The sequence below is a fragment of the Lepisosteus oculatus genome, chromosome 11, assembly GCF_040954835.1.
Source record: "Lepisosteus oculatus isolate fLepOcu1 chromosome 11, fLepOcu1.hap2, whole genome shotgun sequence".
NCBI lineage: Eukaryota > Metazoa > Chordata > Actinopteri > Semionotiformes > Lepisosteidae > Lepisosteus > Lepisosteus oculatus.
In genome coordinates this window covers 652299-677899 of record NC_090706.1, presented here as the reverse complement: position 1 = coordinate 677899, position 25601 = coordinate 652299, and the positions used below count along the sequence as shown (strand labels likewise).

General features: G+C 53.9%; 1 protein-coding gene across 1 annotated transcript in view; it reads left to right on the top strand.

Moving 5' to 3' along the window:
* LOC102695140 (potassium voltage-gated channel subfamily KQT member 4) overlaps positions 1-20818 on the top strand; it is a 37273-nt gene extending 16455 nt beyond the window's left edge. The window contains 15 exon segments of the mRNA XM_069195499.1: positions 933-1023; positions 1945-2071; positions 2233-2408; positions 2863-2988; positions 3107-3217; positions 3334-3429; positions 3959-4047; positions 4958-5083; positions 5732-5752; positions 9123-9364; positions 9456-9558; positions 14583-14714; positions 15108-15246; positions 15959-16162; positions 16165-20818. Coding sequence (XP_069051600.1) covers positions 933-1023; positions 1945-2071; positions 2233-2408; positions 2863-2988; positions 3107-3217; positions 3334-3429; positions 3959-4047; positions 4958-5083; positions 5732-5752; positions 9123-9364; positions 9456-9558; positions 14583-14714; positions 15108-15246; positions 15959-16162; positions 16165-16479 — 2098 coding nt within the window. The 3' untranslated portion in view covers positions 16480-20818.
* The last annotated feature ends 4783 nt before the right edge of the window (positions 20819-25601 follow it).

Sequence of the window (25601 nt, the reverse complement as noted above, 5' to 3'; positions counted from 1 at the left end):
ACGTCGACGCAGTTATATTTCTGCTGTCATTATTGCTAATCGTTCTAATAATGATAATAGTAGTAGATTAATGGTGTGGTCTACTGGCCTACTGTTGCACTGGTTCACATCCCCACTGAGTGGCACTTGTTTGAAAACAAGTGTCTGATTCATGCTGCTGTCTGATGCCCTCATGCTGCTTATAGATGCTGAGAAGGCGCTTTTCTCCGGACCAACATAATTGCCTTAAATATTGATGGATTTCAGTTCCAGGGCATTGACGAGACAGCATGTCTGCAGACTAGTAAAAGATCACTCTTCCTGCCGCTGCCCAGACATACTTTCAAACCCAATCTTCACTCCTCCGCGAGCTCTTCTCTTAACGGCTTGTTAGGTGGGTCAGTTTCATGGGGTCGTTCGAAGGCGCCTGTCTTTTCCCATCATTCAGAGCAGCCAGCCCCAGGATTCCAAGGTGCCGGAGGTGTTGTGCAGGTGTGAAAAGTAGAGGTGATGGGTTTGCAGTGGGTGAAGTCTTTCCCCTGTCCTCAGCCTCTGGGTACAGCATGTGGGATAACCAATCAGACTCCCATTGAACAGCACTGTGATGCGTTTAAAGTATTATCAGCTGCCGACTGCTGAGACAATTAATTTTGCATGATTCATCTGTCCGTGCAGTCTACTGTGCCATGCACGTCCGATGGACAGTACTGTAAATCCTGAAGAACATCCGAGTGCTCTACACTGGGAGTCGGGTCTTTTTCGCTGCACAGGATACTTGGGAGCTCTGTGAGCAGTGTGCGCCAGCTGGAGAGAATGTCCTGGTTATCTGTAATCAGAACTCATGGGGAACTGATGGGGTGAGTCTGCACCCCTGTCTCTGTGAAGGGTGATTGCCTGTGTAGGGTGTGTCTACCGCAGATCCTTACGTCTGAATTCTCCATGTGTTTCCCCAGTTTCCTGCTGGTGTTCGGCTGTCTGGTCCTCTCCGTCTTCTCCACCATCCCCGAGCACCAGAAGTTCGCCAACGAGGGGCTCTTCATCCTGGTGAGAGAGCCACGTTTGAAAACTGAGAACATTGAGAACATGGAAGGGGTCAAAAATTAGAAACACAGAATAGTTCCTCTGGGTCTGTCCTCCTCACTTAGTTGCTGAAGGAAACCAAGCCCAGATCCTCCCTTGTCCAGCGGATTCTCCCAGGATCATCGCCCCTCTGAGTGAAAGAGCGCCTCCTGTTGGTCAGCAAGGCTCTGCAGAGCTTAGCAGACCCTTTGGCCTGTACCCCTGCACCTCCTCTGTTTCAGCTGTGTGGACAGGAAGTGTAGCCACCATCCTCTGCTTGCGATTCTGGAATTTGGTTCCGTATTTCAGGGGGCCCGCTGGGTTGGGCCCGGGAGAAAACCTCTGCCGAACAATCCAGAAGTAACAGTGTCCTGGCCCGAGTGTGACAGCTGCTCCGGGACAGCGTCCTGCTGCAGTTCTGGCTCTGTCCCGCCACGCTGCAGGCCCAGGGTGGGAGGTCCGCTCGGACCAGCAGTGTTGTCCAGCTCCAGCCAGGTCCGTTAGACAGGCCAGCTGGAGTCCCAGAGGAGTCCCCTCCGACCTCCGCAGGTCCACAGAGCTAGAGAGAGGCCTCCACTTACAGTATCTCTTCTGTCAGATATCCTTCTCGGGGATTAGTGGTAATGGAGCTTAATCGAGAGAGCATTTACACATTCCTGCTCTCCCTCGAATTCATGTCCTTTGTTGGTCTGTCACCATGGCGCCTGGGTCAGGGGTGCGTGGTACAGCCTGTCACCATGGCGCCGGGGTCAGGGGTGCGTGGTACAGCCTGTCACCATGGCGCCGGGGTCAGGGGTGCGTGGTACAGCCTGTCCCCTCTCCCCAGATGTCTGTAACCATGGCGCCGGGGTCAGGGGTGCGTTGTCATGAGCTGTTTCTCTCCGCTGTCCCTCCTGGAATCTGCAGGAGTTTGTGATGATCGTGGTGTTCGGGCTGGAGTACATCATCAGGGTGTGGTCGGCGGGGTGTTGCTGTCGTTACCGGGGCTGGCAGGGCCGTCTGCGATTCGCCAGGAAGCCCTTCTGTGTCATAGGTCAGCCCCTCCCCCTTCTGGACCAGTGGTGTGTGTGTGTGTGTGTGTGTGTGTGTGTGTGTGTGTGTGTGTGTGTGTGTGTGTGTGTACGTGTACGTGTGCACTCACTCACTCTGCACTAATGCTGTTCTGTCCTGTCCTTCCTGCGTGCGACGTGTCAGACTTCATCGTGTTCGTGGCGTCGGTGGCGGTGATCGCGGCCGGCACGCAGGGGAATATCTTCGCCACCTCGGCGCTGCGCAGCATGCGCTTCCTGCAGATCCTGCGCATGGTGCGAATGGACCGGCGGGGGGGCACCTGGAAGCTGCTGGGCTCCGTGGTGTACGCGCACAGCAAGGTGACGAGGCGAGAACACAGCACCGCCGCTGTTTCACACCGTTACACACTGCTGACCGTTAGCTTACCTCCCCTCGTCATCTGAGAGACAGGGACACACTGCTGACCGTTAGCTTACCTCCCTGCGTCATCTGAGAGACAGGGACACACTGCTGACCGTTAGCTTACCTCCCCTCGTCATCTGAGAGACAGGGACACACTGCTGACCGTTAGCTTACCTCCCCTCGTCATCTGAGAGACAGGAACACACTGCTGACCGTTAGCTTACCTCCCTGCGTCATCTGAGAGACAGGAACACACTGCTGACCGTTAGCTTACCTCCCCTCGTCATCTGAGAGACAGGAACACACTGCTGACTTCTTGACTGATGACGAGTTTTCTAGCTCTGCTGTGCGGTGTTGTGACAGTGTGACACTGTCTCGCTGTTGATAATATTAACCCCCTGCCCTGGCCAGGAGCTCATCACCGCCTGGTACATCGGCTTCCTGGTGCTCATCTTCGCCTCCTTCTTAGTCTACCTGGCAGAGAAGGACAGCAACACCGAGTTCTCCACCTACGCCGACTCCCTCTGGTGGGGGACGGTGAGTCCTGCGCCCCAGAGAGACTCCGTCCTCTCCTGATGTGACTGGGCTGAGCTGTCTGATCACGTGCCTCTGCCTAACTGCCTCTCTCTCCCTCCCTCCCTCCACCTGCGCTCAGATCACGCTCACCACCATCGGCTACGGCGACAAGACCCCGCGGACGTGGCTGGGCAGGGTGCTGGCAGCTGGCTTCGCCCTGCTGGGAGTGTCGTTCTTCGCTCTGCCAGCGGTGAGTGTTGGCGCCCTGCTCTGCCGTGGCCGGTCGTCCTGGTGACCTGAGCGCCGTTATGCCCCCTGGGGGCTGGCAGTGGGGTCCTCACGGTCTCCTGCCCCTCTCTCTGCTAGGGCATCCTGGGCTCCGGCTTCGCCCTGAAGGTGCAGGAGCAGCACCGGCAGAAGCACTTCGAGAAGAGACGCATGCCAGCTGCCAACCTCATCCAGGTATGGGCCTGCTGGCGCTGAAGCTCAGTGTAAGGCATGCTGTCCAGAATACTGAGCCCAGGAGACAGGGGGACGCTGCGGGTCAGTAAGATCAAAGATGTGGTCAGCTGCCCTTGCACGTCCACCCTGGTCTTTCTTCTGCCCCAACAGGGCTCTTGAACTCCTCCTGGGCTCCTGGAGGGCCTGGAGTCTGGTTTCTGCCCCGACCTGGATGTTGAGTTAAATTACAAACAGAATTTTTATCAAGGTCTTTTCCAGTTGACTGCTCAAAAATCCTCACTTCATTGCAGGGAGGTTTACCTAAGAAACACCTCCAGGTAGGTCAGACATATTGCAGTTAATTAGTTCAACCAGCTGTGTAGCTGGGTCCCCCAGGAACAGAGCCCGAGCCCCTCTGTGCTGCCCCAGTCTCTCCCCTTCACCTCTCGGGAGGTAATAATAACCTCCACAGTGCTGGCGTCTGCTTCCTGCTCTGCGAGGAGTAATTGTTAACGAGCTCCTGTAAACGGAGCGTGCTCTGTGTCCGCAGGCAGCGTGGCGGCTCTACTCCACCGATGTCAACCACTCCTACCTCACCGCCACCTGGTACTTCTACGACAGCATGCTGCCCTCCTTCAGGTGGGTACCCAGCGCCCAGAGCCGCCCTGCTCGCCCGCCCCTGTCTGAGAGACCCCGCAGAAACGGGAGGCGGACGACAGAGGGAGAGATCACGGGTTCAGCCCAGCCTCAGCCACAGACGCCCGGCCTGTACCCGCCGGTGCAGGAGTCAGAGGGTCGTCTCGGGACACCTGCAGGTCAGAGAGGCCAGTGAGACGGGCTCGGTGTGGCTCTCGGTGGCTGTGCCGCGGGACTGCAGCCCGCAGGGCGTCACTCGTGTGAGCTCACGAGGCTGAGGAGCACCCACACAATGGGTCCCTCTTACTTCTCCCTGCAGCCCCTGGCAGCAGCTCTGAGCACAGGGTACGTTTCCAGGCACACGGAGGTACAAAGGCTCTCCTGTTACAGCCATGTGTGCTGCGCGCCAGCGCCCTCTGTTGAGCAGCCTGACACGGTGCAGGCCACCCGCTGCCTGACACGATCAAGATCGCAAACAGCAACACACGAACACCTTATATCATCTTCATTGCCATCACCTTCATCATCATTGTGTTCCTAATCATCAGCATCACCATCATCATTATGTTTATTGTTATCATTATTATTTTGATATTATTTGTATTCTGTTCAGCTGGCTTTTTTCTGATTCTCTTTATTTCTGTCGAGCTTGTTTAAAAAGACTGGGTTTCTAGCCCTGAAGGGAAGTCCGGTGTGACTCAGCCCCTAGGGCACTGAGCACTGAAGTCTACAGAGTCTGAAAGCACAGAGCCTTTTTCATTGAGAAATGAGCTCATGATTTCCCTCCCTGGCAGTGGAAACCCTGTCTTTGTCCTTTCAGGTTTGGGTTCAGTTGTGCCTGCTGTTTAATTTGACTTTCTGTTGCTTTGCTCCGCTGTGTGGCGGCTGTTGGCGCGATCGTGTCTGTGCGCAGGGAGCTCACGGTGCTGTTCAGCCACCTGCAGAGACAGCGCAGTGCCAAGAAGGTCCTGCCGATCTCGCACCACACCCTGCTGTCCGGGCTCCGGCCCTACGGCTCCCCCTGCCTGCCGGGGGACAGGTACGCAGCCGCCCTGCACACCTCACACAGCACAGGGTTGGGAGAGAGGAGGCCGTTCGCTTCAGTTGCTGGGTGGTCCAGCGCCTCACCAGGGTGCCTTTGCCAGGAATCGCACTCTCTGCTTCGTTGAAAGTATCCTACAGGACTCCTTTCAGGAAAAATAAAGGATGCTTGCGGGTGTCCATAAGGACTGGGTTCCTCAGCCAGGATGTGCGTCTCACAAAGGCACTGGTGGTCTGAGACTCCAGTGTCCAGTGTCCAGTGTCCAGTGTCCAGTGTCCAGTGTCCAGTGTCCAGTGTCCAGTGTCCAGTGTCCAGTGTCCAGTGTCCAGTGTCCAGTGCAGGTGCAGCATCTCTGTCCAGCTGTTGCCATGGCATAAGGACACCACGTACACCTGTTCTCCAAGTTTGTCCTTCCTGTTGAAACTTTGTGTTTCCTCTCTCCCTCTCCCTCTCTCTCACTCTCACTCTTCCTCACTCATTCCCTCTCTCTCTCCCTCTGCCCTCACGCCCTGTGGCCTGACGGGCTGCTGTGCGATGTGTTGTCTGTGTCTTTGTGCCGATGTGTTCTCATTCGCAGCTGGCAGCCCATTCCTCATGCTGTCTCTCTCCCTCCTCTCTCCATCCCCTCCCCACGCTGACTCACAGGAAGGAGGAGACCCAGTGCAGGTTTGTGAGGAGTCCCAGGGCTCGTGAAGGGGGAGGGGGGCTCAGCACAGCCGTCTCCCAGCTGACCTGCTGGAGTTGTGCTCTTTGCCGTTGTCCTTGTTTCTGTGGGATAGACAAACATGGGCGGTTTGGAGCAGGAGGGCCGCGGGTTCTTGTATTTGTCTGCTTTAATGCTCAGAGTCACGCGGGCGCTCTTACACACCACAGGGGTTCTGGGGTGTCACACGTCCATAGTGGCTGAAGAGCTGGATGTGGCTTGCGATGCTAGTTATGGGTTTCATTTTTGAAATGAAAGTGGGGGCGCGCCTGAGGTATGGAATCGAGCGATTCCTGAACCCCCTCCATTCCTTTAGTGCATCTTCTGCTGAAGAGGCTTCAGGGGGCCCGAGTGAAGAGTGGGGGACATCCCGCGGCTCCCCCCCTCTGTCCCTGTGCTGCTCTCTCACTCTTGGGGGCTCTCCACTGGCCCTGCGCTCTCTTCCCTCTCCAGTCTGCCTCCCTTCCCTCCGTCTCTCTCCCTCGTTTCCTCTGCTCTCTGTATCTCTGCCCCACCCTTCACCTCTGTTCTTGCCCCCGGTGTCCCCTGGCCTCTCTGTGTCTCCGCCTGGCCCCTTACCTCTCTCGCTCTCCGTTGTGTCTGTCTCAACAGTCAGCTCTTTAATAATAAGCGGAGTTTCTTCCGGATTCACGCCGGCCGCAAGCAGAGGTATCCACGGCAACCCCTAACCCTTCGCCTCTCACCCCTCATCCCTCCCTCCTCCTCACTTCTGAATGAAATAAAGCGAAGTACTACCAGCATGGCAATATTCTGAACTCAGCTCTGCTGCGATTCTTCTGTTACTCTCTACGCCACACTGCCAGAAGCTTGGCAGCTGGTACAGAATGGTGTACCGCTGTGCCAGTTTAGACAGGTGGTACTTCAGGAAGGTCACTGCTGTGCCAGTTTAGACAGGTGGTACTTCAGGGCAGAGTGGTGGCTCTGTGGCTCAGGATCTGCGCCTGTGGCTGGAAGGTTGCCGGTTCAAATCCTGCGGCCGGCAGAGGAATCCTACTCCATTGGGCCCCTGAGCAAGGCCCTTCACCCCAGCTGCTCCAGGGGCGCCGTATAAATGACTTACCCTGCGCTCTGACCCCCAGCTTCTCTCCCTGTCTGGGTGTCTCATGGAGAGCAAGCTGGGATATGAGAAAAGACAAATTCCTCATACAAGAAATTGTATAGGGCTAATAAAGTGATCTGATCTTATAGGAAGGACACCACTGTGCCAGTTTAGACAGGTGGTACCTCAGGGTCTTGTCTTATTTTGGCACTTTATGAGGAGCTGGAACAAGCAGGTGGGTTGATATCTCCCTGCATGGGCTCAGGTTGGGACAGGGATTGTTACTATAGCCGTAAATCAACAGTAAGCTTATGAAGCAATCCAGAGAACAAAACCAGACTGCAAAATATTTGTAGTGTGTTGTTTATTTGAAACGTAATGAATGTTGCAGAGCTTGCACAATGTTAGTTCCAGTGTGATTATGGGCGACAGGTTTGAGAATATCCGTGATGCGTCTGTGAGTGGAGTGCCCTTTCCCAGCTCTTTAGGAGCACAGCGACTCTCCCCAGCTGCGCAGCCAGACTGAGTCCAGAATGTTTCCCTGAGCCTGCGCTGGTACCGAGGGAATGCTGCATGAGCCGTCGGCCCCTCTGAGGGCCGGGATTTTCAGGGGGACTGGCGGGGTGTTGGACCCCTCAGTCCGACTCGCAATCCCTCCCCAGGAGCAGCCCGGCTGGAGCCTCTGTGTCTCTTGCTTGTAACGTTCTTGCCAGCTGTCAGCTCTGAGTATGATGGCAAGTTAAACCAATTATTTATTGGCAAGTGGTTTGCTACAGCAGTAATCAATCACCTCTTCCTAACGAGCCGGAGCAGCTTTGCACGCTTGATACAAGAATCAGCTGTGACTCTCCCTTCTGGGACGTGTTTGATCAGCATGTGAGGTGTCAGAGACAGGACACGGAAAACACCCGTAACCTCCAGAGACCTGGATTCGCGCTCCTCTTAACAACCTGCTTGAAAGGCTCTAAAGCTGTTTGTGTGTGCGGCGCCCTGCTGCCCCTCCTCCTGTCTCCAGGTGGGACAGGGGCTCTGCGGGGGTCTGTGCAGGAGGGAGCCCAGCAGGGGCTGTGTCGGACTTCTGGGATGACCAGCAGAACCACCTCGTGTGGCGGGAAAGACACAGGGCCCGCAGGTGGGGTCTGGTGAAGGGCCACGTCCCTTCAGCCCCGGAGGATGGGTTTCAAAACCCGTGATGTCTCTTGGGAAGAGTGAGACTCCCTGGCTACCTCCTCTGCGGCCGCCTGCGCCTTTTCTCCGTGCGAACCAGCGAACCAGCTGCTCTGCGGTTTCAAGTGTTGCAATTGTAAGAGCTACCTGGTTCTCCAGGTCTCCAGGTTTAATGGCTCAATTCGTTTAAAAAAATGCAAACAAAGTATTTTCCTTGCAAAAGAACCAGTCCCTTAAGATTTCCCTTAAGATTTGTCTATACTATCTATACACTATGAGAAGTTTTCATCATGGCTAAAATAAAATGCACTTTTTTTGTCCATGCAATTTTTTCCAGAAGTTTTGCAAAATTCTGTGTTCCAGGGTGTGATTTTGAATAATTTACTCTTGATTTAGTCTTTAGTACTTTACACATCAGAGTGCCCCCTACTGCAAGTCACTAGGAATCCTCTAAGCAATGCTTTCACAGTGCAGTAGGCATGTTAGGTGTTGCACTGTATTTCAGAGCCCTTGAACGTTATTCTACACAATGCACAACGACAGAATACAAGTGTCTGGCCTGCATGTTGCTGAGGGTACAAGTGTCTTGGGTCAACACATCTCCATTCCAGACCCTGCGTGTTGTGCATCGCCCAGGTCTCCTTTCCTCTCCATAGCCATCATCCGTAGCTCTGCTCCTGGGGAGCCACAGGCCTGCCAAGGCTAAAGAAAATAGTTCAACAGTTGAACAGAGGGCTGGACAGCAAACTGTGTCTCGGACTCCAGCTGGAACAATAACTGCAGGGCCCTGTGGCTCCCCAGAAGCAGGAGCTGTGTAGGTACAATATTTTCACTCTCTAACCGTGCCACACATCCTGTTTTTATGATATTTTCTAAAAGTAGTGTTGGAGTAAGTTACTTTCCCAATTGGATCATATTTCTTAATTAGGAAGTTGGGGGAAATGGCCTTTAAAAGATGGTTTGGATGAGGTTGATTTGTGAAATAGTACCGACACAGCAGATCTCTGGGGCCGGGACTTGTGGGAGCTGTTTTCCCCGGCTTCTGGCCTGGCAGCTGGGTGACCCCTGCTGAAAGAGCTCTCCTGCTTCTCCTGCCCGCGGCGCAGTGGGAAGATGGGCTTCCGGGATCGGATCCGGATGAATAACTCCCGGAGCCAGGCGCTGCGCAGCAAGACGTCCCCGGCAGCGCCCACAGGCCCGGCGGTGCCCACGGGGGGCCGGCGCTCCCCCAGCTCCGAGAGCGTGCCCGAGGCCACCAGCCCCGGCAGAGTGCAGAAGAGCTGGAGTTTCAACGATCGCACGCGCTTCCGCACCTCGCTGAGGCTCAAGCCCCGCCCCTCGGCCGACGGTCAGCCCCCCGCCGGCGCCGCCGGGACCGCCCGGACAGCTTCCACAGCTTCCCAAAACCCTGAGCCCCCCCCCTCTCTGTGCCCCTGCAGTGGAGGCGCCCGCTGAGGATGGGGCCGAGGACAAGGCGCCCCACTGCGACGTCACCATGGAGGAGGTGATCCCCGCGGTGAAGACGCTCATCAGGGCCGTGCGGTGAGTGGGGGGCTGGGGTCCCGGCGGGGGGGGTGGGAAACTTTGAAAGAGCCTGGGAGGTCTCAGTGCAGCCCAGAGTGGCAGTGCGCCCACCAGCCCTGCTGAGGTGACTTAAGCCTTCCGATTGCGGCGCTGGCCGGTCAGTCACACCCCGTCTGGGCCCGTGGGTGGCGGGGAAGTGGGGTGAGTGGGAGAGTTGAGCAGGTGGAGACCGTGGGGCGCTGGTGGGGAGCCCAGACTCTGTCCCAGACAGTGCGTTGGGGTGCCGGCTGTGCTGTGCCCTTTCCTGCACTCCTTTCCCTGTTTCCAGAGACTCAAGATTCCTTCTCCAGGAAGGAGATTGTTTTAGAAAATAAACATCTCCCCCCACCCCCTCCACAGAAAGAATGAACGCTGCTCTTTCTGAAAAATAAATGGGGTGAATTTTCTCCTGACGGCAGCAAAATGCAGGAACATCTGGGCACAGCTGTCCTCGCTCAAACCTGCTGGGACTGGGAGCCTGACAGCCTGTGCTTGTGCTTCTCTCATGAACACGGGCGGGTGTGTGTGTTGGGGCCTGAGGAGGCTTCCTCATGGTTAAAGACCGCAGCTCGTGAGGACCTGTCAGGAGCTGTCGTCTTGAAAATGAGAAAGTCCCAGAACTGTTTGTTCCCAGACTGCTGTCGATCCCAGTGGAGTTTCATTCAGGGGGAGAAGAGAAAGGAAATAAAATTAGACTGAGAGTGACTGGGAGTCCCCGCAGGTACAGATAGAATCATGTGTGTGTTCAGCTGGACATTCCCACACACAATGAATAGTTTTGCCTGTCTGTATCTCCCACACACACAGTGTATAGGTGCCTGTCTGTATCTCCCACATACACAGTGTATAGGTGCCCTGCGCTGAGTGTGTGTCCGTGCCCTGCGCTGAGGGTCTGTGCGCGAGCCCTGAGCTGAGTGTCTGTGTGCGTGAGAGCCCTGCGCTCAGGGTGTGTGCGTGCCTGCCCTGTGCTGAGGGTCTGTGCGCGAGCCCTGAGCTGAGTGTCTGTGTGCGTGAGAGCCCTGCGCTCAGGGTGTGTGCGTGCCTGCCCTGCGCTGAGGGTGTGTGTGTGTGCCCTGCGCTGGCCCGTACCCTTGTGCCGATACTCTCCTCTCAGGTTCAGCCGGTAGCTGGAGTTGCGCAGGGGCAGTAGAGAGTGGCTGTTGTCTTGAAAGGAGAGGCCGCTGTGTTGCTTTCTGCCACTGCAGACCTGAGCTCTGAGGGCTGGGGCGTGATCTCCTCTGTGCACCGCGTGTCGGGGCTGGGCTGCGTCACCAGCAGAGGGACGAGCCTTATTTACACTGCCTCCTCAATTAAGATGGATGTCTGTGAGAGCGAGAAGGTAAAATTAGTAACTGCTAAACTGCTGAGCCTTCAGTTCCAATGGAGCCTTCTAGTTTATCAAAGTCGCGCTCAGGAATGCAGAGTGTGCTGTTCGAGGGAGCCGGGGCAGGAGGAGAGAGCAGCAGCAGGGCCAGGCAGGCCTGACTGGCTCCTGGCCCTGGGCAAGGCTGTTCACTCTCTTACCCGGAGCCACAAACCCCTTCTGGACCAGGTCCTAAGCGGTTCCTCTTCATGCACTCCCAGTCCCCAGTCGGGAGAACCGCTCTGCGTGAAGGCACTTCGTTAATGCATTGCGGGCGATTTGACCGATTTAGGATAGCGGTTCCGTCAGCGGCGCGTCCCGTTTCCCGCGGGGGTCCCCAGCGCAGCTGCACATGTCCCTGGGGCTCCTGCAGATGACTGTCAACCTGTGCGGGGGCACCTGCAGTTCGGGGTGACACACATAACAGTCTTACCTTTCACACTGTCCTACAAACCTGCACAGCGAGAGGGCTGTACAGGGCCCCAGGAAAGTCTCTACCTGGGGCTTCACGAGAGGCTGCACTGCCTAGGTGCCTTGGGTTCGAGCCCTGGCTACACCACACCCTTGTCCTGGCACTGAACTCTTCCCAGTATGTGCTTTACACCTGATTGTGAACAATGCGTTAAACACAGTAACCATGAGTTTTAATGGACGTATTGACCTCCACTGCTCATCACATGATAGCTGACGATAACTGACCTAGCTCACCAAGCGAGCAGCTGCAGACAGATCTGTTTCTACTGGGGTGCTGGGAGGCACCTGAAACGGGACCCTTCTGCTGTTCAGCAGCCCTGGGGCTCAGTGCTTGCTGTCTACAATCACAAGGCCTGCTTTGCCAGTCAGCACTTTGTACAAACCCACTGCTGACAGAAATAAATGGGAATTTGATCTCGTTCCTTTTTTCCCTACCTGGGCTGTTTTTATTTTTGTATTTTTTTCCTGCACCTGAGAGCGTGTCATAATGAAATGTGCAGGTATCTGCAAAATGCGTGCATGAAAAAACTAAATACGCAACAAAGCAAATTAGTACGAGTCACCGAGAAAAACAAAGTCTCAGTTCCACCTCAGAGGGCCTGGCTGCTGTCTGAGCATCTGTGGGCTCTGTATGTCGCTGTGTTCGTGCCAGAGGGAGAGCTGGTGTGCCCGGCCCAGATGAGGGCTCACGCACTGGGGTGTGTGTGTGGGGGGGGCGATCTCAAACCTCTGTACTAATACCAGAGCCAGACTTGCAGTGATCTGGAGATTGGGGGATCTCGCGCTCCTGATCACAGTGGAGATCGGGGAATCTCGCGCTCCTGATCACAGTGGAGATCGGGGGATCTCGCGCTCCTGAGCACAGTGGAGATCGGGGGATCTCGCGCTCCTGAGCACAGTGGAGATCGGGGGATCTCGCGCTCCTGAGCACAGTGGAGATCGGGGGATCTCGCGCTCCTGAGCACAGTGGAGATCGGGGAATCTCGCACTCCTGAGCACAGTGGAGATCGGGGATCTCATGGTCACAGTGGTGGTCAGGGGGCAGCTGAACATGCTGCAGTGATGAGCGCTACCTCTTCTTCAGAAAAACCATCATCCCCTTAATATGAGGTAGTAGTATAGAATTTCAGCATCTGGTTGTAATGTTTTGCAGGCATGTTTTGCCATGTTAGAGCAATGTCATTTGTTGTGTTCAAGGTCCAGTTTCAGGTGAGTATTCTGTCATTCTTTGGTATTTGGGTGTAAAGCCCTTATGTGGTGTGACTGCTTGAAGTCTGCAGCCCACTGCCTGCATCACCAGACCCTTGATTTGTTCCTTTGAGATGCTTTGCCACACCTTCAGTCTCTTGTCTTTCTTGCCTGTGGGGGGTTTTGGACTTCTGTTTCCTGTTCAACTAGTAAAGCAGGAATCCAGTCGTCCCCCTGTCAGATTGTCAGATAGCTCCGGCTCAGTCCAGTTTATTGTCATGTGCACAAGTGCAGTGAAATGCTTATTTACGTGTGCGCTCCAACGCAAAGAAATTAAAGAAACATTAACACAGGACAACAGCAGCAACAACAAGTTAAATAACCTACAACTTAAAGAAGTGTGTGTGAGCCAGTGGCAGGGGTAGAGTTCAGTAAGAGGGAACGTGTGGTGAGGACAGTGTAAGACCAAACGTTTTCAACTGTCTGAGGTAGTAAAGGCGCTGTTGTGCCTTTTTTGTAGCTTCAGTGACCCTGCGTCCCCAGATGACAGTGTGTCCTCATGTGCGTCGGACAAATACATGAATAATTTAGTCAACAAGAATGGTGAAGCTTTCTTTGTTTAAATGAAGTGCGTCATGATGAAAGAAAGAGGTTTGGGAATGGAAGAAGCCAGCGGGGGTTTCGCTGACGCGGCGGGTTGTATCTTTTCCCCGGAGGACGGATGTGGGTAGCAAGGCGCTATCTCTGCGCGGCGGCCCGCCTGCCCGTGAGAGATAGGGCCTGAGCGCTCCCCCGGCCGCGAGCCGCGAGGCCGTCCATCAGCGCGCGCTAGCAGCTGAAGTGCTGGTGTCCCGCGGCGTGCTCGGTCCGATAAGAGGAACGAGCTCTCGTCGGGGGGCGGTGCGGGCGGCGGATCCCTCTCTCGTCGCCTGCTCTGCGTCTGTCCCCCGGTCACCCCAAGTCACCGCTGGGAGCCGGGTGTCTCCTGTCAGGTCCCCTCAGCCAGGATATGTCAAAGCCTTACACCTCGCGTGGGGAAGATAAAGACTGCAGCCGGGTCGGACGGGGTGGGAGCCCCCAGTCTGTGACCTGCCAGAGCAGAGCCGTTCGCTCCAGCAGGACAGGGGTCGGGTCAGGGTCAGGTCAGAGGGGGAAGAGCTGGGTCAGAGACAAGTTGGAGATAAACTGGACTCAGGTCCGAGTCGGGCCAGACAGTTCTTGCACGGGCTTGCTCCGGTGTGGGGAAACTGGTGACCGATCTGTGAGCTGGACAGTGGTGTGGAGAGACTGGTGACCGATCTGTGAGCTGGACAGCAGTGTGGAGAGACTGGTGACCGATCTGTGAGCTGGACAGTGGTGTGGAGAGACTGGTGACCGATCTGTGAGCTGGACAGTGGTGTGGAGAGACTGGTGACCGATCTGTGAGCTGGACAGCGGTGTGGAGAGACTGGTGACCGATCTGTGAGCTGGACAGCGGTGTGGAGAGACTGGTGACCGATCTGTGAGCTGGACAGTGGTGTGGAGAGACTGGTGACCAATCTGTGAGCTGGACAGCGGTGTGGAGAGACTGGTGACCAATCTGTGAGCTGGACAGCGGTGTGGGGGACTGGCTGGTGATTGATCTGTGAGCTGGACAGCGGTGTGGAGAGACTGGTGACCGATCTGCGTGCTGGACAGCGGTGTGGAGAGACTGGTGACCGATCTGTGAGCTGGACAGCGGTGTGGGGGACTGGCTGGTGATTGATCTGCGTGCTGGACAGCAGTGCTGAGCGTGCCGTCACCGGTACCCCTGTCTGCTGTCGACAGCAGCAGCCCAGTCTGCCAGGAGGAAGTGGCTGTGGGCTGTCCGTGTCAGCAGGCTGCCTGTCTGCGGGAGATGAGCTCAGCACATCCTGGGCGCCGGCTGGCGGGGGGGGGAGGCGGCCGGCGGCAGGCAGGCGTCCGCAGAGCTGACCTCGCGGCTCTTCTCTCACCGCAGGATCCTCAAGTTCCTGGTGGCGAAGCGGAAGTTCAAGGAGACCCTGCGGCCGTACGATGTGAAGGACGTGATCGAGCAGTACTCCGCCGGACACCTGGACATGCTGGGCAGGATCAAGAGCCTGCAGACACGGTACAGCACAATATCGCATGATAAACACGACCGCACACCTCACACGAGAGCCAGCTGACATGGTCACATTCAGGTCTTTGGCCTCCTCTGACCTTTCCACCCACCCTCTGACCTCTGACCTCTGCCCATGTCTGAACCACTGGCCTTCTGCCCGTCCACCCACAGTGTCCTGGGAGCAGAGTGGCAGGAGTGGGACCTTGCCCATGCTCCTTTGTCCTGTGTGGGATGGTTTAGAGCGATGACCTGGAGGCTTGTGAGGAATTCCTGAATGAGATACGGCCTCCATGTGTCTTGCTGTGGCCAACATGGGGGACACACCTCAGAACGCAGGGTCCTGACCCCCTGCCAGCTCTGGGCTGTGCTCGGCAAAAACCCACACGTCTCCTCCCACAGGGTGGACCAGATCGTGGGTCGGGGCGCCATCCAGCCCGACAGGAAGGTTCGGAGCGAGAAGGGGGAGAAGACCCCCCCCGAGCTGGACCCCCTGGATGAGCTGAGCATGATGGGAAGGGTGGTCAAGGTGGAGAAACAGGTGAGATGTGGGGTGAACGTGCACATACCAGTGACATTTGCAGGTAAGAGGAAAAGAGCTGAGTTGCTGTAATTCAGCTGCGAAGCTCAAACTGACACTTCAGCTGCGTCGGTGAATTTCATCTGGCAACTCATTAAGTAATAAGTACATCAGCTACTTGCAGAGCAGAAGATCCCTTTAACGATCAGGGACAAAATTGGGTCCGCTCTACGGCTGCTACTCTGAGACCTGCTTTAGTGCTGAAGCCAAGCCAGCCCTGTCCCGATGTTTCTAACTGAGCTTGAATCACAAGAGGCTCCTGTGGTGGCGTCTTCTACACGAGAGCTTCCGGTTGAGCGCCGCAGGGTGGGGTTTCAGAGCTCCTGCTCAGCGCCGCAGCTCAGAGGCGATTGGGGTAAAACCCGTCAATTCACAGGATAAGGTTTCCGGAGAGCACCTCCGCTGGTCTCCGTCGTTTACCTCCTCCCTCCCCTGGCGGTTTCTACCTCCTGTCGCTTGTTTCCTGTGTGTTAGAACGCAATCTCAATGGGACCATACTGTCCCGTCTGGCTTCGTGCACTAGTATTGGGCCTGGTTATTTTGGAAGGGTCTTGGGCGGGTTGTCCTGTTTGCCTCGGGCTCGGCTCAGAGCTCAGCTCCGGGGTTGTGTGGAGTTGCGCTGTCTGACGGTCTGGCAGTGAGGGCCTGACTGAGACTCTGTCCCTGGCCGCAGGTGCAGTCCATCGAGCACAAGCTGGACCTCCTGCTCAACTTCTACACGCAGTGCCTGAAGAAGGGCTCTGCCCTCTCGCTGGCCACCATGCCCCTGACCCTGCTGGAGCCCGACCTGACCTCTGACTACCACAGCCCCACCGACCAACAGGAGCTCTTCCCCTCGGCCAACACCCTCAACATCTCCCGCTCGGAGAGCAGCACGCTGGACTGAGGGGACGCACTGCCCAGACCTGTCCCGCACCCTCGTCCTCTCTCTCCTTCCTCCCCTCTCTCCTCTCTCCTCCTCTCTCTCCCTCCCCCTGCCCCTCTTGCCGCACGGCTGCAGCACTGTGGACACGGCCAGTGGCTGACAGACCCCAGGGAGAGGCGCCGGGGTCCTGCGGGACAGACAGAGACAGATGCACGCCGACTATGCAACACTGGATTCTGTGTCTCACTGGTTCTCCCTGTGCTGGTTACTGGACAGGACCGGCCACTGGGCCACTGTTGGTGTCCACCCAGTCGAGAATAATGTTCTAGTGCTTTTTTAATCAGGAGATTCAGTTCCCCTTTGGCTCTTTCGAAATTGCTGCCAAAGGCACCTGTCTTTAATAGTCTTCCTACCAGGACAAACTTGGGACATCCTGCCTGTTCTTACTGGGCTTCCTATGAATGTCTTCTGTCTTTTTTATAAGGAAAAGAAATATTTAAAATGCACAAAACAGCCCCATTTTCCTGAGAGGCCAGACGGACAGCCGGACCCCTCTTCCTCTTCCACCACCGCCAATGCCATGTGACCCCTGTCTGACCTCCTCCCGCCACCACAGCTTCCCGCTGCACCCAGGGAAACGACAGCCGCGGAGGAAGGTTTCACAGCAGCACTGTGGGGTGGGGGGCCGTTCTGTGTGTCAGACATGCTGGTCCGAAGAGTTTTCTTTGTTTGGCTTGGTTTCCATAGTGTCCTTGCTCCAGCACTGACCCAGAATAAGCTCTGTTCTGGTGCCCTGTGTCAGTGTTACGGGGGTAGGGTGCAGGACTCTTGAAGCCCTCCCGGATCTGGTTCTGTCGGCTGATGGACAGCACTGGTTCTCCCATCATCACCGTTTCTAGGCTGCTGGAGGTCAGGGTGGACGTTGTGCCAGTAGCACAGAGCTGCACCAGGTGCTTGCCCTCCTGTGGGCAGCCTGGAGCTCATGGGGGCTCCAGCCTGGCACAGTGGCCCAGCCTCCACGATCTGCTGGCACGGCCCAGTTCTGCCCTCGACCGGAGCCCTGCACTTCCCCTCCTCCACGCTCTTGCTCCGGGCTCGTTCCGCTCCCCGCTCACTGCTCAGCTCACGCGCTGCTGTCCCTGAAGTCCTGCCAGCTCCACCCTCCACGCCACCCCACCTCCCTCGCACCCTGCTCACCCCTCGGGACTGAGCGCCTGAGCTGTTCGAGCAGAATCTTACTGATGTTGATTTCTGTTGAGGCATGCACGTTCCATGAAAGTGAAACTAAGAAGGAACTGAACCCCACTGATTGAAATTTTTCCATTTTTGTTTCTGGTAAATGCACACAGTCCCCAGCAGGGGTCAGCCTTCACTTGTGCGCGCAAACTCAAACACAAACACAAACGCACACGGACACGCCCACCGTAGCTCTGTTATTGAGCGAAACCAGGTATCTGTTAGCACACACCCACACCTTGGCTGGACTGCACCCTCTTACTGAGCTCCCCCCGCTACTTCAGCTGGTGTCGGCCGGCTGGGTGTGCAGAACCCCCACAGCCCCCTTCCCCCCGAAAGCTCAGGGTCCGACCGGGCGCCTCTGTCCCGCTCCTGCTCTGCTCTCTCGCTGTTCTCCCTGCGCTCCCACGTCTGTGAAGATGGCCAGAGAGCGGAGACTCCCAGGCGTGCCGGGAAAGAGTCTGAAGCAATAGAGCCAGGCTATGCAATCAATCTCACACGATGAAGGGCATTGTACACATTAAAAATATGACCTTGTGATCTTTGTGTTGGTTTTTGATATAGACACTGATGGGGATGGGTTTACATTGGTTGTGATTGCGTTGCATCTGAAAGACACCAGGGGGCGATGTTGTTCCTTTATTCTAAAATGTATCCACGTTGACTGTGCCTGTGGGCTTCAGCTTCTGTGGAGACGATTTTCAAAGCTTTCTGCTCTGGAACAAAAATGAGCTTGAGAAGTATTTTCCAGTGTTTAGACGCAAACATATATTCCTGCTGCAGTGCTGGGAATACTGTGACTTTCGAGGTGACTGTGATTTTCGGGGTAATTGCTTGGAAAATATTTCTTGTTTAATTTGGCAAAAACAGAAATAAATCAAAGTCACCAGAAAGCTTTGCAAGTCTGCTCTGCGTCTGGTAAATGAGGGAAACCCCAGTGCTCCTGATCTCATGCACACAAAGCCAAGAGGAGACTTGATGCTGCAGGGCTTGTGAGCAGTGCTGGCCTTGTGGCAGCCTGGGGCAGTGTGATCGTAGCAGGCTGCGGTGCCCAGTGCTGATGGATGTGTCATCTCCTGGGCTTGCAGGAGCTCATCAGAGGGCGGCTCTGAGTGGATTTGACTCACCTGCCTACACGTAGTTATTTTTCAATTATCTGGGTACAGAGCAGGGGGTTCTGTTCGAGCTGTGGTGGGGCACAGAGCGCTCAGCGGTTCTTGGACTGAGGAGCTGTGACGAGACGCATCGGCCCTGACTGGGCTCAGCGTGTCCCTGAGCGCGTGCTTCCTGCTGGCTGAGAGCCAGGCGTGCCAGGTCTCAGGAAACCATGTCTGTGCTGCAGAGACACAGAGTCACAGTTCCTGCTGTGGCAACAGTCTCTGTGCAGAACGTCACCAGCCCAGCCACACAACCGGACTTCACCACACCTGGTGTTGCCGAGTTGCCCGTGGTAGTGTGGCAGGGCACAGTTCATGACTTTTGACTGCTCTGTGCTCACGACTACCATTTACACATGATGGGGCACAGTTCATGACTTTTGACTGCTCTGTGCTCACGACTACCATTTACACATGATGGGGCACAGTTCATGACTTTTGACTGCTCTGTGCTCACGACTACCATTTACACATGGTGGGGCACAGTTCATGACTTTTGACTGCTCTGTGCTCACGACTACCATTTACACATGGTGGGGCACAGTTCATGACCTTTGACTGCTCTGTGCTCATGGCTCTACCATTTTCGCATGGTGGGTCACAATTCATGACCTTTGACTGCTCTGTGTTCACGGCTCTACCATTTTCGCATGATGGGGCACAGTTCATGACCTTTGACTGCTCTGTGTTCATGGCTCTACCATTTTCGCATGGTGGGGCACAGTTCATGACCTTTGACTGCTCTGTGCTCATGGCTCTACCATTTTCGCATGGTGGGTCACAATTCATGACCTTTGACTGCTCTGTGTTCACGGCTCTACCATTTTTGTGTGGTGGGGCACAGTTCGACTTTTGACTGCTCTGTGCTCATGGCTATATCATTTTTGTGTGGTGGGGCACAGTTCATGACCCCGCCTGCTCTGCGCTCCCAGCTCTCCCAGCTCTGCTCTCCCATGGTTGTGAGATGGAGACTGCAGGCTGGAAGAGACCTGATCTTGTCCTCAGCCCTAAGGCTGTTGCTTTAGTTTTGAAGTTGAATGCCACAGATGTCATGCTGTGCCTTCAGGAGCCTCATTGTTAACTCTGGGTTGGGTTTTGGGCACCGGCTGGCCGAATTCCCCAGCATGTCGCTCAGCACCTGCCTGCTGCAATGTCTCAGGACGAATCGTTTTAAGGATCCACTATAAGACGCTCCTGGAGCCCTGATGACTAATCTGCACCATACAGCATGCAATCTGGAGCCAATAGAATAGAGAGAAATAAAAGGTTATGGATATAGTTTAGGTCCAATAGAACTTGAAAAATAATTCTAGTAATTACTGTATATTGTTTTTATACCTAGATATGTGAAATGTATGGATTTAATAAATATGTACAACACTGAAATTAGTATAAACATCTTTTTAATGACTCAGTGATTAACAATTAATGCCTAATTAATAGGATCTATGCTCGGAGGTTGCTGTTAGTTGCTAGTTAGGTGGGTGTTGTAGATAATTCGCAGTGGGTCCTTAAAATAGTGTTCCAGTGTTTCACGTTCATTTCCCTGTCCCCGGGCCAAAGGCTGGACTCGCTGCATGGGACAGGAGGGATTGCAGTGGGCCAGTCAAAGAGTGTGTGAACCTCCATCACAGAGCAGGGGTGGAGGAGTCAGACTCCCGGGCCGCAGCAGGCTGATCCAGTCCTGGTTTTACCAGCAGCGGGGCTTTGGTGCAGATTGCACTGTTGAAGCAGAGGGCTGGCTTTAAATTTCCACATTCCTTCACAGCAAGGTAGTAGACCTGAAGCCCCAGGGTGGGTCCTGTTGGACCGGGAGTGGTCCTGTCGGCTGTGAAGCAGGAGTCCTCCTCCCCTGTTGCGACTCTCCCTCCACGCAGGTCTTCCAGCTCTCGAGCCGAGCAGAGCCAGGCCCTGAGCACCGTCGCATGTCCCCATGCGCCCCTGCACGCTGCCCGTCATGCCTGCATGCCCCCCACACCACCTGCATGCCCGGCATGTCTGCCCCACCCTCCACGCACCCTCCCCGTTCCCCGGCATCTTGTATCCAGTGATAAAAATGGCGGAGTAAATAAGGCAGTAAAAGCGATGGAAGTCTTCCAGCTGGCGGCTCGCAGAGATTGCGCCGCCGGTGTCTCGGATTTCAAAAAGAAGGCGGATCGCTTTGAACCGAAACATGAAAAAAGTGTCATGACTGAATATAGTACCTCACTTGATTAACTTATTAACTTATTAATTTATTTGTTTCAATAAACTTTTATGGAGATTTAACCCGTAACATTATTGCACTTGTCTCTTATTTAAATTCTCTGATGTCTGCAGAAGCAGAGTTCACTGGTGCTGCTGCAGTTCCGCTGCTACACATTCTGTGCGGTTCTGGACGCTTTCTTTAATTGAGGTGACTGTTGTAAATGGTTAGGGCCGTGCTTACGACACGGCTGAGTTACTGTGCAGAGTGTGATGTTGCTGTGGATGTACTGATCTATCTTGCCATATTACCAAAGTACAGTAAACAATGCGTGTGAACAGCCATGTCTGATCATAACCTTCAAGCAGTAAACATGACCAAACTAATTAATTCTTTACTTGAGCTAAACGAACTCCAGTTAATCATTGTCAGCTTTCATGTGGGATGAGGCAGTTGAGAAGCAAGACACAGAGGGATGATAGAAGAGAAGAAGCAGTTAGCGCTACTAGAAAGTTCTCTCTGTCATAATGCAGGAATCCAGAACTTACAGGAAGTCTGAGCACTACTGAGACCGAATTTTGGTCTTAAGTAAAGGAGTGTGGTTTTAGATTTGTAGAACTTCTGATTTCCAGTTTATGGTATCCACCAGGCTAGAGAAATGTCCCTGCTTGGACTCTATCTGGAAAAGAGAAAAGATTTCCATTTGTTTGGCGCCTGTTTTAGAATGTAATTTAGTCCTGATGGGGATCTTTTCTTGGATGAAACAAGGTCCTCTCTTTTCTTTGCTTTATCTGTGCCTTAGCTACAGGGTGGGTTTTGCTTCTGTGTCTGTAAGAGGCAGGAGACGGATACAGATTTATAATTATCCTTACAGAGCTGCAGTAAATGTGTGAGTTATTGTAAGTATCTTTTTGTTTACTTTTTAAGTTTTGCTGCCTTGTTGTTATTTTGCTATTATGCTGTGCTGTGTGATGCTCAGTATTTCTTTATGATGGGACTTGAATAATTGTAAAATTTTAGAATTTTGCTTGCATAGCAAAACGATGCCAGGGCCTGAGCTGAGTTTGATTTTGACTGAGCTTTACTAAATTATTCACAAACCCCTACTGTGTTACTATTCTCAGAGTTGGATCTCCCCATACTTCTACTACAATAAAGTGATGAGGGGTAGTCACACCGCAAACATTTGCATCCATCTCAGTGAAGGGTTTTCGCATAGTAAGCTCTTCTTTAACAGAGGTTCTCTCTTCACAGCACTGTGCTCTAAAAATGGACTGCCTGCAGCTCATTCTGTCACTAGAGGGAGGATTGCATTGCTTTTCTCGATCACCACTTTGTTCATTTACAAAGCTCAGGTATGTACTGTAGCAGACAGGCACATGTGGCGGTGTGGGTCTATCTCTCCCTCTCTCTTCCTGTTTGTCTAACTATGTCTCCTTCCCTCTAACCTCTTCTTTGCACTTTATTAAAATCATCCACCAAAAAAAATGATAGAATGAAGCTTGATTATTTGAAAATATATTGACATATATATAACTCATATATCTTTTGATCTGCTTGTAAAAAAACTAACATGAAAAAGGTAAAGGTCTGTGACTGGGCCATGTCAGTGTGCTGGTCTCCACAGGGACTAGAAGAGACTAGAGCCCTGTGACTGGGCTGTGTAAGTGTCCTGAACTCCACAGGGACTAGAAGAGTCCAGAGCCCTGTGACTGGGCTGTGTCAGTGTGCTGGACTCCACAGGGACTAGAAGAGTCTAGAGCCCTGAGACTGGGCTGTGTCAGTGTGCTGGACTCCACAGGGACTAGAAGAGTCTAGAGCCTGTGACTGGGCTGTGTCAGTGTCCTGAACTCCACAGGGACTAGAAGAGTCCAGAGCCCTGTGACTGGGCTGTGTCAGTGTGCTGGACTCCACAGGGACTAGAAGAGTCTAGAGCCTGTGACTGGGCTGTGTCAGTGTCCTGGACTCGACAGGGACTAGAAGAGTCTAGAGCCCTGTGACTGGGCTGTGTCAGTGTCCTGGACTCCAAAGGGACTAGAAGAGTCCAGAGCCCTGTGACTGGGCTGTGTCAGTATACTGGACACCACAGGGACTAGAAGAGTCTAGAGCCCTGTGACTGGGCTGTGTCAGTATACTGGACTGCACAGGGACTAGAAGAGACTAGAGCCCTGTGACTGGGCTGTGTCAGTGTGCTGGACTCCACATTCTCACTCTGTACGTGTTCATTCATTTTGCTTGTTGCCTGTCTGGGCTCAGCACATCCATGTCCTGCAGCAGCTGTTGCTCCTGTGAGTCTCTAATTGCTCTCTATTGCTCAGCATTCCTGCACACGGACAGAGTGCAGGACCTTTTAGCTTTGCCCTGCATTCCTATCAAAGAAGACCCTGCCAGAACTGTGGCTTCATATTCTGGTAAGTAGGCCCTCCAGCACAGTGGCTGTGCACACATCTGCACCCAGGCTGAAGGACTGCAGACAGACGGGGAGAGTCTGCTGAGCACATGCCTGCATCTTCATGTCGCTTTCTTGCAAGAGGAGCAGAACAGGTGTGTCCAGAAACTCCTGGATTCGGCTGAGGCTCCGGGACAGAGCGGTCAGAGTCCCAGGGCCACAGATTTCCAGCTGGCCACTTGCAGACAGGGCAGGCCGTGCGTGTTGCCTCCTCAGTGAAATGGAATGAAAGCGAAAGCTGAGCAGAATTAATTACATCCTCTCATTGTGAACTGCCACTTCCAGCAGTAGAGATAACAGGCAGACCTGGCTGCCCAGAGAGGACAGGCTGTGCTCCCATTGCCAGCGGGGAGAAACGGAGACAGAGGTGCACTTCCTACTGCACTGTGACAGATATCCTACTGGGAGATGGAGATGGGAACTTGTTTGAAAAGGCAGCCCAGTATGTGACCTCCTGTCACAGCCTGAGGAACAGTGAGTCTGTCTACCAGTAACGCTCCATATGTTTGTATGTAAATGTATTATACAGTAGGTGGGTAGCTGCGTCAGAATGTGTAGGCTGCAAACACAACGTTTCAGCTGTGGAGCCTTCTTCAGGTGTGAGGGAGCCTTCTCCCTAAACCTTTACTTGTAAATGTGTTATGATATGTCTTTGTTGTAAATGTCTGTAAGATATCTGTAGATTTTATTTTTTGTTTGTTTGGTTTGGTTTCATTTTCATTTGCTTTGGCAACACTGATTGTACTCATCGGTCATGCCAACAAAGCATCTTGAATTGAACTGATAACATGAAGAGTCCCTGGCCTTTGAAGAGCCTGTGTGCTGGTTGGCTGAAGCCAAAGGTGGAGCTCAGGACACAGCCAAATGACAACGAAGAAACAACGACAGAAAGTAAAGTAAGCGCACATTCAGCACACAACTATTTCTGACCTTCCATGTGAATTTAAGGATGTCCTGTCCTCTCTTCTGCACAGAGACCACTGTCTGCAACTCAGCTCTTAAATGTTTGAGTGAGGCTTTAGATGAGATGTATCAAAGTTGAAGATCTGAAGATATTCATACTGTAATTTTAATACATTTAAATACTTATTCTAGAACAATTTAACACTTCAAGAGCAGAAGCATTTAAGGAGATGAAATGAATCTTCAGGCCTGATCGATTAAGGGGCCCATCACTGCTTGATTGAGGCCAGGGGACTGTGCTCGTGTTTCTGGAGGGAGGGTGTGATGGAATAATACGACACAGACTGGGGAGAAGATAACAGAGGCTCAACAATAAACAGGGAGCCTTGTGTGAAGGATCCTAGGACTGAAAAGTGCAGTAATTTGCTAATTAATGAAAGGGCTGGAGAAACTAGGAAGCTTGAGATATGGTTTGACTGTGGGGCAGTGAGCTGGTTGTGTCCTTTGTGTGGTGAGACACAGTTCCAGTGAAACCAGGGCCGATGAGTTATTCTGGGAAAGGCTGCCCCTCTCTCAGCCCTGGCTCTCCCTGATGCCGGAAGACAAGCACTCTTTCAGAATGAAACGAGGAAAATGAAATGGATTCTAATTTTGACTAAGCCTGAGAGGTCAGAGGAAACAATATACTGAGGGCAGCAGCATTAGTGATGGCCTGTGTAGTCCAACACAATACAGCTGGCACTGCAGAGCTCCTTCTCGCCTGAACCCTGCGCAGTAGACTCTTCTCAAGGAGCAGCACAGCTGGCCTTGTGCCGAACGCCCACTCCTGATGCACACAAGCTCTTTCAGGCAGGATCTGCGGTTTGAAAATCCCCTGCAGCATTTAACTCGCTGGCTTGTGCGCTGTGCGCTGTGCTCTGTGTGTTGTGTGTTGTGTGCTGTGTGCTGTGTGCTGTGTGCTGTGTGCTGTGTGCTGTGTGCTGTGTGCTGTGTGCTGTGTGCTGTGTGTTGTGTGCTGTGCTTGGTGCATTGTGCTGTGTGCTGTGTGTGCCCATTCTGCAGAAAGGGGTTTGTCCGAGTTGCTTGTTGAGGACCTGGAGTCTGGTCATGCGTGTGTCCCAGGTGTCTCGGCCCTGACCAGCCCACTCCATTGTCCAGACAGGGGGGTTCAGACACCTGGACAGGCTGGGTGGAGATGGAACGGGATGAATGAGAAACTCGGGCCTCTCTGAGACTCTGGAATATGTAGGATTCAGAGCACAGGCGGCTGGGAGAGATGTATTTAGAAGTGCGAAATTGTGGAAAATAATCCTGCCTTCCGAATTCCAGAGGTTTGGCAACGCAGCCGGAATGCAGGGAAGAACGCTGGAAAAGCCACAGTCTCCCTAGATAAGACAGGTACAGGGTGTCTCCTGCCTCGTCTCCCCCCAAACCGCGTGTGCAGCCGGAGCAGCTGAGAGCTGTGCTCCCACGTCGGGGTGACCGGTGCGGGAACACAGCAGTCCGCAGTCTGCCCAGCCA